Source organism: Gallinula chloropus (assembly GCF_964237585.1).
Source record: "Gallinula chloropus genome assembly, chromosome: 12".
Taxonomy (NCBI): domain Eukaryota; kingdom Metazoa; phylum Chordata; class Aves; order Gruiformes; family Rallidae; genus Gallinula; species Gallinula chloropus.
The window spans coordinates 18,278,757-18,291,310 of record NC_140097.1 but is presented as its reverse complement, the minus strand read 5'-3'; the positions used below and the strand labels follow the sequence as shown (position 1 = coordinate 18,291,310).

The 12,554-nt window shown below is 40.0% G+C and overlaps 1 protein-coding gene across 1 annotated transcript; it reads left to right on the top strand.

Moving 5' to 3' along the window:
- Window positions 1–3,218: 3,218 nt before the first annotated feature.
- HRH1 (histamine receptor H1) lies at window positions 3,219–4,646 on the top strand (the record flags this gene model as incomplete). Its single annotated transcript, XM_084269569.1, has 1 exon — window positions 3,219–4,646. One exon carries the CDS (start codon window positions 3,219–3,221, stop codon window positions 4,644–4,646), a length of 1,428 nt encoding a protein of 475 aa, XP_084125695.1.
- Between the last annotated feature and the right edge of the window lie 7,908 nt (window positions 4,647–12,554).

Here is a 12,554-nt window from a genome sequence, read left to right as displayed (position 1 = left end):
AGATAGGTAGGAAGTATGTGCTGGGTATGCAATTTTCATGCTGGATGTATGGAGACCCTCTTCCAGTTACCTCTTAGAGTGGTTTTCTCATCAACACACTCCAAAACATAAATTACCCAGAGCCCTACAATACTGTCTTTGGTGGGAAAATACCCACAAAGTCAGGGTTGTAAATGACCATATGTGAAAACCACAGATTGTTCAATAGGGAAAATGCATTGTTACTGTAAAGCTTCAGTACTCTAACCCAGCTTTCAGATCAACTAACTCTACACTAGGGCAAATGGTTCTTGCAAGCCTGTTAATACTGCAGACGTTCGTTACTTGGTGTAGTCCCAGCCCAGCTGTATTAGACCCTATCATGTAAATGAATTTATTACAATGGAAGATGCCATAAGGTCAAAGCCAGACTAAGTTGCTTGCAATGCATATACAATTATTTTCTAAATAAACACTGCTTGTCTAGGGTATCTGAATGAATACAGACCCAAGGTCTAGACAGAAAAAAAGAGTAAAGTAGTCAGAACACTGGTTTAGATCTGACATTACCATATGATGCTTAGCAGATCACTTAAACTTCTTCAATTTCACTTTAAAATTTAATAGTACACAACCAGCTCTCTATAAAGCAGATAAGATAAAATCCATCAGGGAGTATGAACCACTGAGGTAACACTGTGATGAAAATTACATTGTAAGACAGAATTATTATAAACATGCAGTACCTGTTAGCATGTGCATTTTTAAAACAGCAAATGCATTATCCTGATTTTTTTCTTGTTCTTAGCATTCTCAAATGATTTGCATCTCTTGAAATTGTCCTTGGATTGTTATAAGCTTTATAAGCTCTTCCAAAGCAGAGAAGTAATCAAGCCTTGTCCTTTAATAAAAGACATTTTAATAGAAGTGGAGCATGAGTTGAAAAGCTAGACTTTCATGCCTTCTTTGGAGGAGAAGCATTCCAAATTGAGTTCTGCAGCTGCTTCCTAAATCCTACCCTGTTTGGGGAAGCAGTCAACACATTTACTGTATCGTGCTCTATGTTTTATTTCGTATGCAGTTCATAAATAACTGAGAAGAACTGTGTAATCAGATACCTTTCCTAAACTCAATAAATTTGCTTTCTCTCCCTTTATTTTGCCATAAGTTTAAATGAAAGTATGTGAGGGGGGAAGGCGAGTAATTTCTTTATGACGTCCCTGAAGCAATTAACATCAACTTCTTCACCAGACCATGCCTCGTATACTTAACTCCAGCAGAGAGATCACAGCATATAGCTGTGGAAAGGCCAACAAGAACAGACTAGGATGTAACTATTTCCTATCACCAGACATGCTGTTTTAAGACCCATGGAGTAATTTCTGTTCTTATTCTCAAACAGGAGATGCTTGAGGCCTTTCTGATCTGCCATCCGTGACAAGCTGTCACTGAAGAACTATACATGACAGAACCTGAAGGCTGTACAGAATACGGAATTACACAACACAGCTCTTGAGCTCATACCCCACAGTGTACATATTTCCTCAGCCTACAGATGCTGTTGCTACCAAGGACACATCTTCTTTCATAATACTGGGCACTTGTAAGTAAAGCTTAAGGAAGAAGGAATCTGACTACTTGTAAGAACATACACAAACATTTTAGCTTCAACCCATTTACAGGAATATGAAAGAGATGAAGTTGCCTTGAAATACAGTACTACTGAATTTCAGTGAAATATTAAATGTTGAATAATCTACTGCACTGTATTGTTTTGATCATGTTTAGAATAACAAAGATGAGAAACCTCATACATGTCTCTCAGTGTTAGTTGTGTAAATACTTGGATTGATGTGTCTACAGTCCCAGTTTCCTTCTTCAATGTTTTAAGAAATTTACCAGAACATGAATTCAGTGAAGCACTGTAAGAGAAAACATTTATCGCTCTCACAGACATTTTTCTTATATATATCCTGGAGACAGAATTGGTCAACTGATCACATGCTTCAAAAATACTTACCCTTTTCAGACATTGCATCATCTCATGAAGTTAGCTACTGGGACCTAGAAGAAGCCAAAGGCTTTCTAGATAATGGGATAGCTTTTCTACTCAGCTTTGAAAAGATGCTTTTCTTACTCTACATTCCCTCCATTCCCTTCCCATTTTATTGCCAATATTTAAGTTACTATGCTTGTGTTAGAAAATGGAAGAAGTAACACTTTATATAAGTAAGGCCTACCTTGATATAGAACCTCTATGTTCACAACTGAAGTATGCACCTATAGTTGTTTCCAAATGCAAATCAAGTCACCATAAAACTACACCCTACTGTGTCTGTACAAATTAAACCTGCTACTCTTTGTAACACCTGCAAAATAGAATGTAGAAATGCGACAAGGAAACAAGCCTAAGCGGGCAATTGTAAAATAGGTTCTGCATGTGCCATGGTGAGTGTTAAGTAGGTTGTCCTTTTGGTTTCTTAACTGCAGTGCATGTAGTGGAATTCCTGGGAAACTTAATCATAGGGATATAGAAGGTTTTAAAGAATTTTCATTCTGAAGGCCCTACCCATAGCTCATACCAAAGTGCTAAACAAATAAAGATAGCTCATTTATTGAAGATTAATTTTAAGAAGATTTTCTTAGGCACAGAGAAAAGATCTGCTGTGTGTTCAGTCTCAAGTCTTATTTCCAATTCACTTTCCACTTGAATGCAGCACACAGCCACAGCAAGCATCCAGGCATGACGTGGCTTCTCCAAATTATTGGAGAGCGGTTCTCGCATCTGTTTCTTAGGCACCTGAATGACTAATAAACTTCAACCTAAAAGACCCTTTACACTTGACAGGTTGCAAGATGCTTATTAATCCTGAAAAATCCTATTGTTTTTCCTGAACTTTTATTAGTTTGTATTTGAAATAAAATAGGGCTGCCATCATTAAATGTTTGAAATTTGTGTAAGCCCAAATTGGGTAGGAAGAGATTACTCACTACCTATAATTTGAACAACTGCCAGCAGTGCTAATTTGAAGCAGAGATTAGTTTTATTCGTTTCATTATTTTACTTTAATACTACAGTGATTGAGCTTTTTTCTCTCTCTTGTTTTATTCTCCTATAGCTCTGGAAATAAAAAGCAGAAAGCTATCCAACAGATTTTTATCCAGGAGTGTTCACCAAGACCAAATTTCCAAGGACTGGACATCTTCTCTGATTCTCATTCTGTGTTCTTGCACAAAAGATGTCAAAAAACACAACAGACAACTCAACTAACCCTCACTCAGCTGTTCTAGGTGTGTTCCTGGGAAGCATTTCACTGATCACTGTTGTCATGAATATATTAGTCCTGTGTGCTGTGAAAACTGAAAAGAAGCTGCAAACAGTTGGGAATTTATACATTGTCAGCCTCTCTATTGCAGATTTGATAGTTGGTGCAGCTGTTATGCCCCTGAACATTGTTTACCTCCTAAGTCCTGTGTGGACTCTAGGCTTACCAGCCTGTCTGTTCTGGCTGTCAATGGATTATGTGGCCAGTACTGCATCCATTTTCAATCTCTTCATACTGTGCATTGACCGTTACCGTTCAGTTCAGCAGCCGCTGAAATATCTCAAATACAGAACAAAAATGAGAGCATCGCTAATGATTTTGGGGGTTTGGTTGCTCTCTTTCATGTGGGTCATTCCAATCCTAGGATGGCATGTTTTTGCCAATAAGGGGGAAAGGAATGTAAAGGAAAACGAATGTGAAACTGAATTCTCTCAAGTCACCTGGTTTAAAGTGTTGACAGCCATTGTCAATTTCTACCTACCCTCTATCATGATGTTGTGGTTCTACTATAAAATATTCCGAGCTGTTCGAAAACACTGTCAACACCGAGAGCTCATCAATGGATCATACCAGTCTTTCTCAGAAAAAAAACTTGTACCTCACAATAAGACAAAGGATGAGCAAAATATTTGCCTCCAAATGCAAATGTCAGATGAGAACACTCCTCCCAAAGATAAGCAAAGCTCCCCTCAGCCCCAAAATACGGAGGCAGAGCTTCATTTCAGTAAATGTGACAAATCTTCAAAGGCATTTGTTAGCAAGAGTAACAGGGAAGTCCTTAAATGGGGCTGTTTTCCTCTCACCACTGTCAAGCCTGAGCCAGGCCCAGATAAAGTAAGAAAGAAGCGTGTGCATGTCACAGAAAAGAACGGGAAAGAAGAGGAGGCTTGCTCACAAGACAGTGATTTAAGTGATGCATCAGACCGTCATACCTTCACGGAGGAGCCACTCTCTAGAGACCACTCCAGTCCAAACCGCGGAAGAGCCTGCAGTCCTCAGGAAAAGCCCGAGAACAGAGATTTCAGAGGACTCAGTTACCTGAGGAAAACCTGGAGAACTCTGAATACCCACTCCAAAAGGGACATTCGAGGACTGCATGAGAACAGGGAGAGGAAAGCAGCTAAGCAGTTAGGGGTCATAATGGCAGCCTTCATGCTGTGCTGGATTCCCTATTTTGTATTGTTTATGGTGATAGCTCTCCATGGCCACGAACAATATTCAAAATTACACATGTTCACTATATGGCTTGGCTATGTGAACTCCACCTTAAATCCATTCCTGTATCCTCTCTGTAACCAGAATTTCAAGAAGACATTCAAAAAGATCCTTCACATTCCTTGATGCTGTTCTGATTTGAGCTAAAGAGCAGCTCAAAAGTTCAACCAAACAGTTCCAAAGAGGAGTACCACAGGTAAAGTAGAGGACTTTGGAAAACTGTAATTTATAAACAGGTGTTAGTAAAAGTGGGAAACGTGCATTTAACAGCTTTAACATATTTGAAGCAGAACTGATTCAGATGAGGAATCTGAGAAACTCGGGGGCAATCTCAGAACTGTGACACTGTTGTACGCATTCTACAATTTGAGATTAGCTCTTTCATCATGTAGAACAAGAACTGGAGATACAAATAGAAATCTTCAGTGATTATAAATTACTTAGCTACAGAAAAGGAAGAAATAGAATAACATTTCTGTGATTGGCCAACTAATGTTTTTCACCTTGCTCCATTAAACATGGGAACACGTTGCGTGGAGGTACTTTGCATCGTCAAAGAAAGAAGCTTTGACTGTTAAAAAAAAATTCTGCCCTATTTATTTATAGCTTCCCCCAAATGATAAACTTCTTTGAAATGTCAAGTCATATTGTAACCTGAAATGTCTCTTTGATATCACGCTTGTTTCGTTTATACCTGTACATGTTAACTTCACTGAAAAAAAAAAGTATTTTTATGTCCTAGAAATTTTTGTAAGACTTCCAATACTCAACATACTGTCTATTCAAGAAGGGTATGCTGTTGTTTCTAGTCTTACAGTTGATTACAGACTACACATATTTTCATCCTTACAAATAACCTAAGCTTGCAGTGGTAATGCTAATCCATATATACTTATCTTGTAGTAGGCAAACTCTTCCCACTATAATAGGCAAACTCAAGAGCAACAACTCAAACTTGCAAAATAGAAAATAAACTACATGGAGTATGTTTACATTTTCTATTATATATATTTTAATTGCATTTTATAAACCATGCTTCAGGAGAAACACACAGTAGTAGGTTGGAAGGTTACTACACACAGTAATAGTGTAGTAGGTTAGAAACCTAAGCGCAACCTACATCTCCAAGCTGGGCTGGCTTTGACATTACATCATGTTGCTCAGGGCCTCATCCACAACTTGAATGACAAGCTGTAAAAACAGCTTCATCTGGAAAAGCTGGGAGGCAGCCTTGACAGAAAAGTGTACAGCTAAGGTTCACTCCATGAACTTCAAGCATTCGCTTGCTCAGCCATTGATGTAATTGTTTCTAAGTACTAATTAATTCTCAAAGCCAGACATGCCCTGTTACACAGCAAGAATCAATCTCCTTTTCCTATATGTAGGCAGGTATTGAACTGTTCCCAAAGGAAGAAAACATAGTTCTGCAGTGGAAAAGTACATAGTGGCATATGGTGCATGAGCTAACTTATGAAGGAGCTTATAGCTTTACAGATCAATTACACCAAAGTAATAAAAACAAAAGAGCATACAGACTGGGAAGTGAGGATGAGAATTCAGGCAGAGGAGATCTCAGGACCTACATTAGCTGAGTTTCTCAAAAGCACATACTGCCTTGTTTGTGGCACACCAGTAAAGCAGTCATTCCTATTCTTCTGCTACAAAACTGAGAGAAACATTTTTAGCGAACACTGTGGAGTATATAGTTTTAAGAAATCCCAGACCAGGTAACTTCAGCAGCTAAACTCATATTTGCATGTAATGGTGAGTTTACAGAAGTCTCCATACATTTTCAGAAGGATGACTAGAGAGATTGAACCTGAATGTAAAAAGAATGCACTCCCGTTTTGTTGTGCTGGTTAATCTACGGCTTCCTGAATGCTTTTGTGCTTCTGAAATTGCTCAGTTAGCTAAACAAAGTTCAGATGGAACTGGAATTCCTTCAACTGAGTGCTGCCAGGACTTTGGTGGGATGACTTGAAGGGATATTCTGTGCAATACCTGTATTACATCAGAAGTGAAAAATTGTAGTTTAATGGACAGAGGAGAAATTTTGAATTCTGGGATCTTAATGCTCCTGAGCTACTTAGAGTCCCTCTGTGCCACATGTGCCTATTTCGTAAAGTGAGAATGACAAGACTTACAGTAACAATGCAGCACTTAGGATAATGTTTGCACGATGCTCCTAAGTTTTGGATATAATATGCTAACTAAATGCAAAGTATTATTATCCTCTGTCGATTTTATTTCTCTGAATTGCACACCTGAATGTCAATAGTTGTATTTAAAGTATTCAATATTGAATGCTGCCCTAACATATCTGCATTTTAATAAATGGGAAAACTGTGTTAAAGGATTAAACTTAAATTCAGTCTATCTCAATGTATCATACAAGGCTCAGAGCTTAGTTGACTTTGGTGTCAGGTAGCATGCAGGAAAAACTGCAGTTAGGGAACTCAAATCTAGGAGGAACAAATAGCAAAATATGAAGACGGAATACAGAAGTAGCGAAATTCACTCTGGAATTCAGACAATTGTTTGACTGCAGAAGCAGTATCTGCACAAGTACTGAAATACCCTTAATTTGTACTACAAAGCAGCATCTTTGGTGAGGCCGCACCTCAAGTACTGTGTTCAGTTTTGGGCCCCTCACTATAAGAAAGACATTGAGGTCCTGGAGCATGTTCAGAGAAGGGCAACCAGGCTGGTGAAGGGCTGGAGAGCAAACCTTATGAGGAGCGGCTGAGGGAACTGGGGGTGTTTAGCCTGGAGAAGAGGAGAGGGGACCTTATCACTGCCTACAGTTACCTGAAAGGAGGTTGTAGAGAAATGGGTGTTAACTCTCTTCACCCAAGCAACAAGTGACAGGACGAGGGGGAATGGCCTCATGCTGTGTCAGGGCAGATTCAGATTAGACATTAGGAAAAAATTCTTTACCCAAAGGGTTGTTGGGCACTGGAATAGGCTGCCCAGGGAGGGGGTTAGTCACCGACCCTGGATGTATTTAAAAGACGGGTAGATGAGGTGCTCAGGGATATGGTTTAGTAGAGGATGGGTGATGGACTCAAACATCTTTTCCAACCTAGTGATTCTATGATCTTTTGAAAGATATGCTCTAATCCAACTGTCTTTCACAAATAACTTCTCAGCTTCACAGCCATTTAGATATTTTCTCTGATGTGATAAGCAGCAGCAATTCTAGCCAAAATGCATGGTGGTTTCTGTGACCCCTGAGGAAATAAACAGCACAGTCAGCTACACTTGCAGGTGTACAGTGCTGAAACGTGCTCGCCCAAGGGCCACTAAGAGTTACTGAGAAGTCTATCCTCTTGATCATGGCAACTGCCGGTTTATGTATTAATACATAAAAGAGTAAACAAAATCAATGAAAACTGGTTTAACAAATATGATTATAACAAAGAGTACCTTTGGTACAACTAAAGAACATTCAAACACAGAAGAGCCTAACATAGGCAAATAAAGCTGCTTGAACATTTTTTAATCTCCCTTGATTTGTATCCACAGTCTTAGTGTAGCTGTGTTCGTAAAGACAGTAGAAGTTGTCATAGTGGGCTCTTCCAACGTGACAGTATAATAGATAATAATGAAATAGCAAAATGGGATACTGACTTTTAAACTTCCTATTAGCAAGGTACTAACAGGATCTATCCGTTTATTTTACTGAATAAGCAATTCAAACGGTTCTGTATGCAAGAGAAGCAGAGAAAGGCAAATTAGAGTAAGGAATAGAGAAGCTTACTACCACGTAGGGCCATGCCTCAAGAGAATATCCCTGGTGTGGTTTCCTGTAAAATATTTGCAGTGTTTTCCAGTTATTAAAAAAGGCCAGAGGCCACACAGCGTTAAGAGAACAAAACAAATTTCTTGGAATTTCTTGGACTGGAGTTCTACTTTGATTAAGGTGTGGTGAGAACAACCAACCTCCCTTTTGAGAGGGAGGAAAAAAAAACCCTCTTTTTTTTCTGTGTCAGTGGTGACATCTAGTGGGTAATAACAATAATTCTGGGCTTCTGCGGCAAACACTGTGTATCAGTGCAAGTTAATTAAGAGGGGTGCAATTTCCAAGTGGATCCTGCTATCTGGTAGATAATTCCCATTTTTTTTTGAGGAAATGTATCACTCAGCAAAGAAAACGTTAGTGTAGGTGCAGATTTTGGCTCCACTGCTTCATCTAAAAGGACTCCATCTCATTCTCTCTGATAGCACAACTAATGAAATGACTGAAAGCTTCACTTCCAGTGTATTTCTAATCTTAAGATATTAATTCAGAAGCACCGTAGACACATCAGAACACTTCCACAGCAGGTCCAAAATTCTGCAGACCGCTGTATCATTCGGCTGTCATCAGACATGCTAGAGGACTATCCTAACTTAGCTGGGATGGCTCACGTTCCTAAAGATGAGGTGTAAGTGTACACCTGGAAGTTTGGTGCATGTATTACCCCCCCCCCCCCCCAAATGAGAATTAGTTCATTTGGAAGTGCCAAATTTAAATACTTATGCATACATATTGCTATTATAAAATGGCAAAGTTACTAAATTTTATAAAATTGTCTAGTGAAGAATTAGTAGTAGAAATACTATTGTTAACACTGTGAGAAATAGCTCAGGAAAACAATTTACACTAACCCTGATATCAAATTCCAAATTATCTTTAAAAATTACACATGCTTGACACTGGAATAAATATTTTCTACACAGTCATCTTACAGTCTAAAACAGAAATATAAAAATCAAATGTGATATGTACAGTCTATACCTGCATAGCCACATAAGTATGCATACCAGGCTAGCACAAATTGCTTCTGAGATCCCCACCTGTTAAAATCTGTACGAGTTCCTGCTGAAAGAGATGTACATTTGAATACGATAATGGTTAAAAGCATCTTAAAATCCCCTAATTCCAACAATGTTTCTATTTTTAACAATATTTGTATTCCTTATAGTTTTGTTAAGTCTATCAAGGTATCTTTTGTTTAAAATTACGTTTCAACTAAAAAAATGCCTTAAAAGAAACACATAGCACCCATTGCTACACATTGGCACTGTGCAATTAAAATTAATGCCTCCTGTAATTAAATCAAATGCCTTGAATATAATCCAACACTTTTTGTTTTGATGAGGCATAATTTAGTCTTCAGAAACAACATGGTCAGACCTGGAAACTGAACTCAGGTCTCCTACCTGGCAATCTGATTTCCTCCTCAGCAGATGTGAATAATCCCTCAGCTCCGTTCTTTGTGGGGGTGACAACTGTTCCTCGGTATTGTTATCAAGGTGTTTGTAGGACAGGCACCCTCCTGTGCCAGCGAAATTGGTGACAATGCTCACAGAAGTCTCCCAACGTGGCAACTGCAAGAGATGCCTTTTTCAGTGTTCTTCCACTATTGATTCGAGTATTCACTGCTACAGCAGACTACCAATTTTGCAGCTGTATGACACAGGACTACATAATTTTTGACAGTATATTTTGTCTGCCAATGTTTTGTGATGTTGTTCACTCAGAATGTTGTACAAAATTCACTTAAATCCTTAAATGGAAAGCATCATATAAACTTAAATGTTTTTCATGAAAACTTAGAACAGAATCTAATTTGAACTAAGTAATTCAGAGAAGTTATCTTCTCCAAAACATGTTCCTCAAGAATCTGCTTCTATTTTACTATCTTCAATCTTCCCTTGCTGCAAGACTTTGGTTGGGGAAACTGGAAGTCCTACCTACAGAAATACATGCCAAAACCGCATTTATTTTTGACATGTATTTGTTCATTGTTTTTAATAGTCGATTGCTATTTTTATGTTTACCACACTTTTATTTGCTCCTACAAAGATCTCACAAGGTACACCTTAGCTGCAACAATCGATCAACTCCAGCATAAATTCCAGATTAACTTTGTTCTATCCACTTCCCTGAAGATCCCAGGCACAGAGAGATATTTGAAACTGCCTCTTTTTCTTACATTGTAAGACTTCACTGTTCTTGTACATATACATCAGCAGTTGCAGGTATAAATTTCATTTACTTCCCAAGTCAGCTAGTCTGTATAAAAAAATTGATAGTCCAAGACTGCAAGTCTACCAGGTGCATCTCCCATTTCACTGAAGCTACAACTGTTCTGCAGAAATCTAATTCCTTGGGTCTGGATATCTTTTCAGATACAACATATCTAGTTGAGATAATATGGGAATGTGGGCTCATAAAAGTGTCCCTCTGCCCTGTTTTGGTATTATTTCTCATGACCTATGTTATGGGCTGACAGCTGTTTCATAAACCACATAATTGAACTGGAACTGTTCAAAGGCTAAAAATCAAAGCTAGGTTACACTTCTGTGGAGACCAGCCAACAACATTCCAGCTTTTTTTATTGGATGTCATCAATTTTGTCCTTGTTCTGGCCAGGGCCGAGTTAACCTCCCCAAGTATTCAGCAGAGGTGAACTGAGCTAGCCCAGGTGAGCTGAGTTAGCCCAGGCTGTTTTCCATACCACCTGACATCACTCCACCATAAAAGGGGCTGCTCGTAGGTGCTTCCAGGGCAGCCTGAGTGCAATTTTGAAATCTGTGAAATTTCTGGAAGGCTTATTTGGCTGATGCTCCACAGTAAGGTCCTCTATCCCAATATCAGGTTTAAATTTGCATCATTAGCAGCTACAAAAATTTCCCCTAACACTGTCTTTATGTGACCTTGCCCATGTTTATCTGACTAGCACCTTTCTCCCTGAGGCTTACTTTCTGTTTTGCTGGCAGCTTCTGCGATATGGGTGTTACTGTAGCATTGTGTGTGCTTCAGAATAGAAGGCAGCCCTGGCAAATTTGTTTTCTGTGATAGGTAAGTGACATAAACTATCTAAAGAGATAATGCTTGTTTCGTAGACATAGTACTTTGTTTCATATTCTAGATCTGCAAAATTCAATAGAGACTTGTTAAAAAAATTAGGTTGGGACTTCTGGATGGCATCTAATCCAACCTCTGGCACAAAGCAGAACTAGTATCAAAGTGAGATCATCTTCCTCAGAGGTTTGTGCAGTGAGTCCCTAGGGACGGAGATTACAAAGTCTCCCTGAGAACCCACTCCTTAAACAGCCACATTAGGCCATTTTTTTCTCAATATATTTATTTGGCATTTTCCATGATTTGACATGTGCCCTTTTTTTTGCCACTTTTTGCTGTGTACCTCAGAGAATGTCTCCTTTTCTGCTCTAGGTTATACAAGACTTCTGTTCCCTTTTGCCTAATCTTCTGTACAGGAAGCAAATACAGCTCTCCCAGCCTCTTATGTCGTTTGCTGCAGCCCCAAGACTGTTGTACTGACTGTTAGTTATTTCTGTCTTGTATTGAGAAACTGGAATGGGACACAAACTGGACACAAACCCAGGTGCAGCCCTAGGACTGCCAAGCAGAGGGGGAACAGTCACACCTGACCCTCTGTGTTTCACAACCCCGCTGGAACTTGGTGATTTCTCCCAGCTGAGGGACACCTTGCTCTCTCACACTGAGTCCCTAAATGATGTGCTGGAACATCATGACCATATTCAGACCAAACAAACCCTTGTGCAGCAGTCACAGCTGCAGTGGAAGGAAATGCAGTTTTTATCATAAAACCATAGAAAGGGTCAGAAGGGCCCTCGAAAAGCCCCCTCAGCACCACCCCTGCCACAGGCAGGGGCACCCTTCACCAGGACGCCCCAAGCCCTGTCCAACCTGGTCCTGAACCCTGTCAGGGATTCAGATTCAGCCCCAGCTGCTCTGGGCAATATCGTACCGCTCCATTTCCCACTGACATGGCGGCGAAGCGAGCGTACCTCATGCTAGCTCGTCAGTTCGCGCGCTCTCCCCACAGGGCTGAAGCCCGCGAAGACGAGGCGGGCTGGGCTGCAGCCGGGGCGCGCTGACGCGCCTTTGGCGGCACAAGATGAGGCAACAGCTGGGCAGAGCCGGCGGGCGCTGAGGTCAGGCCGCAGAAGCCGCGAACGGCCACCTCACCCCGCCCGGGCTGGTGGGCAGCTCCTCGG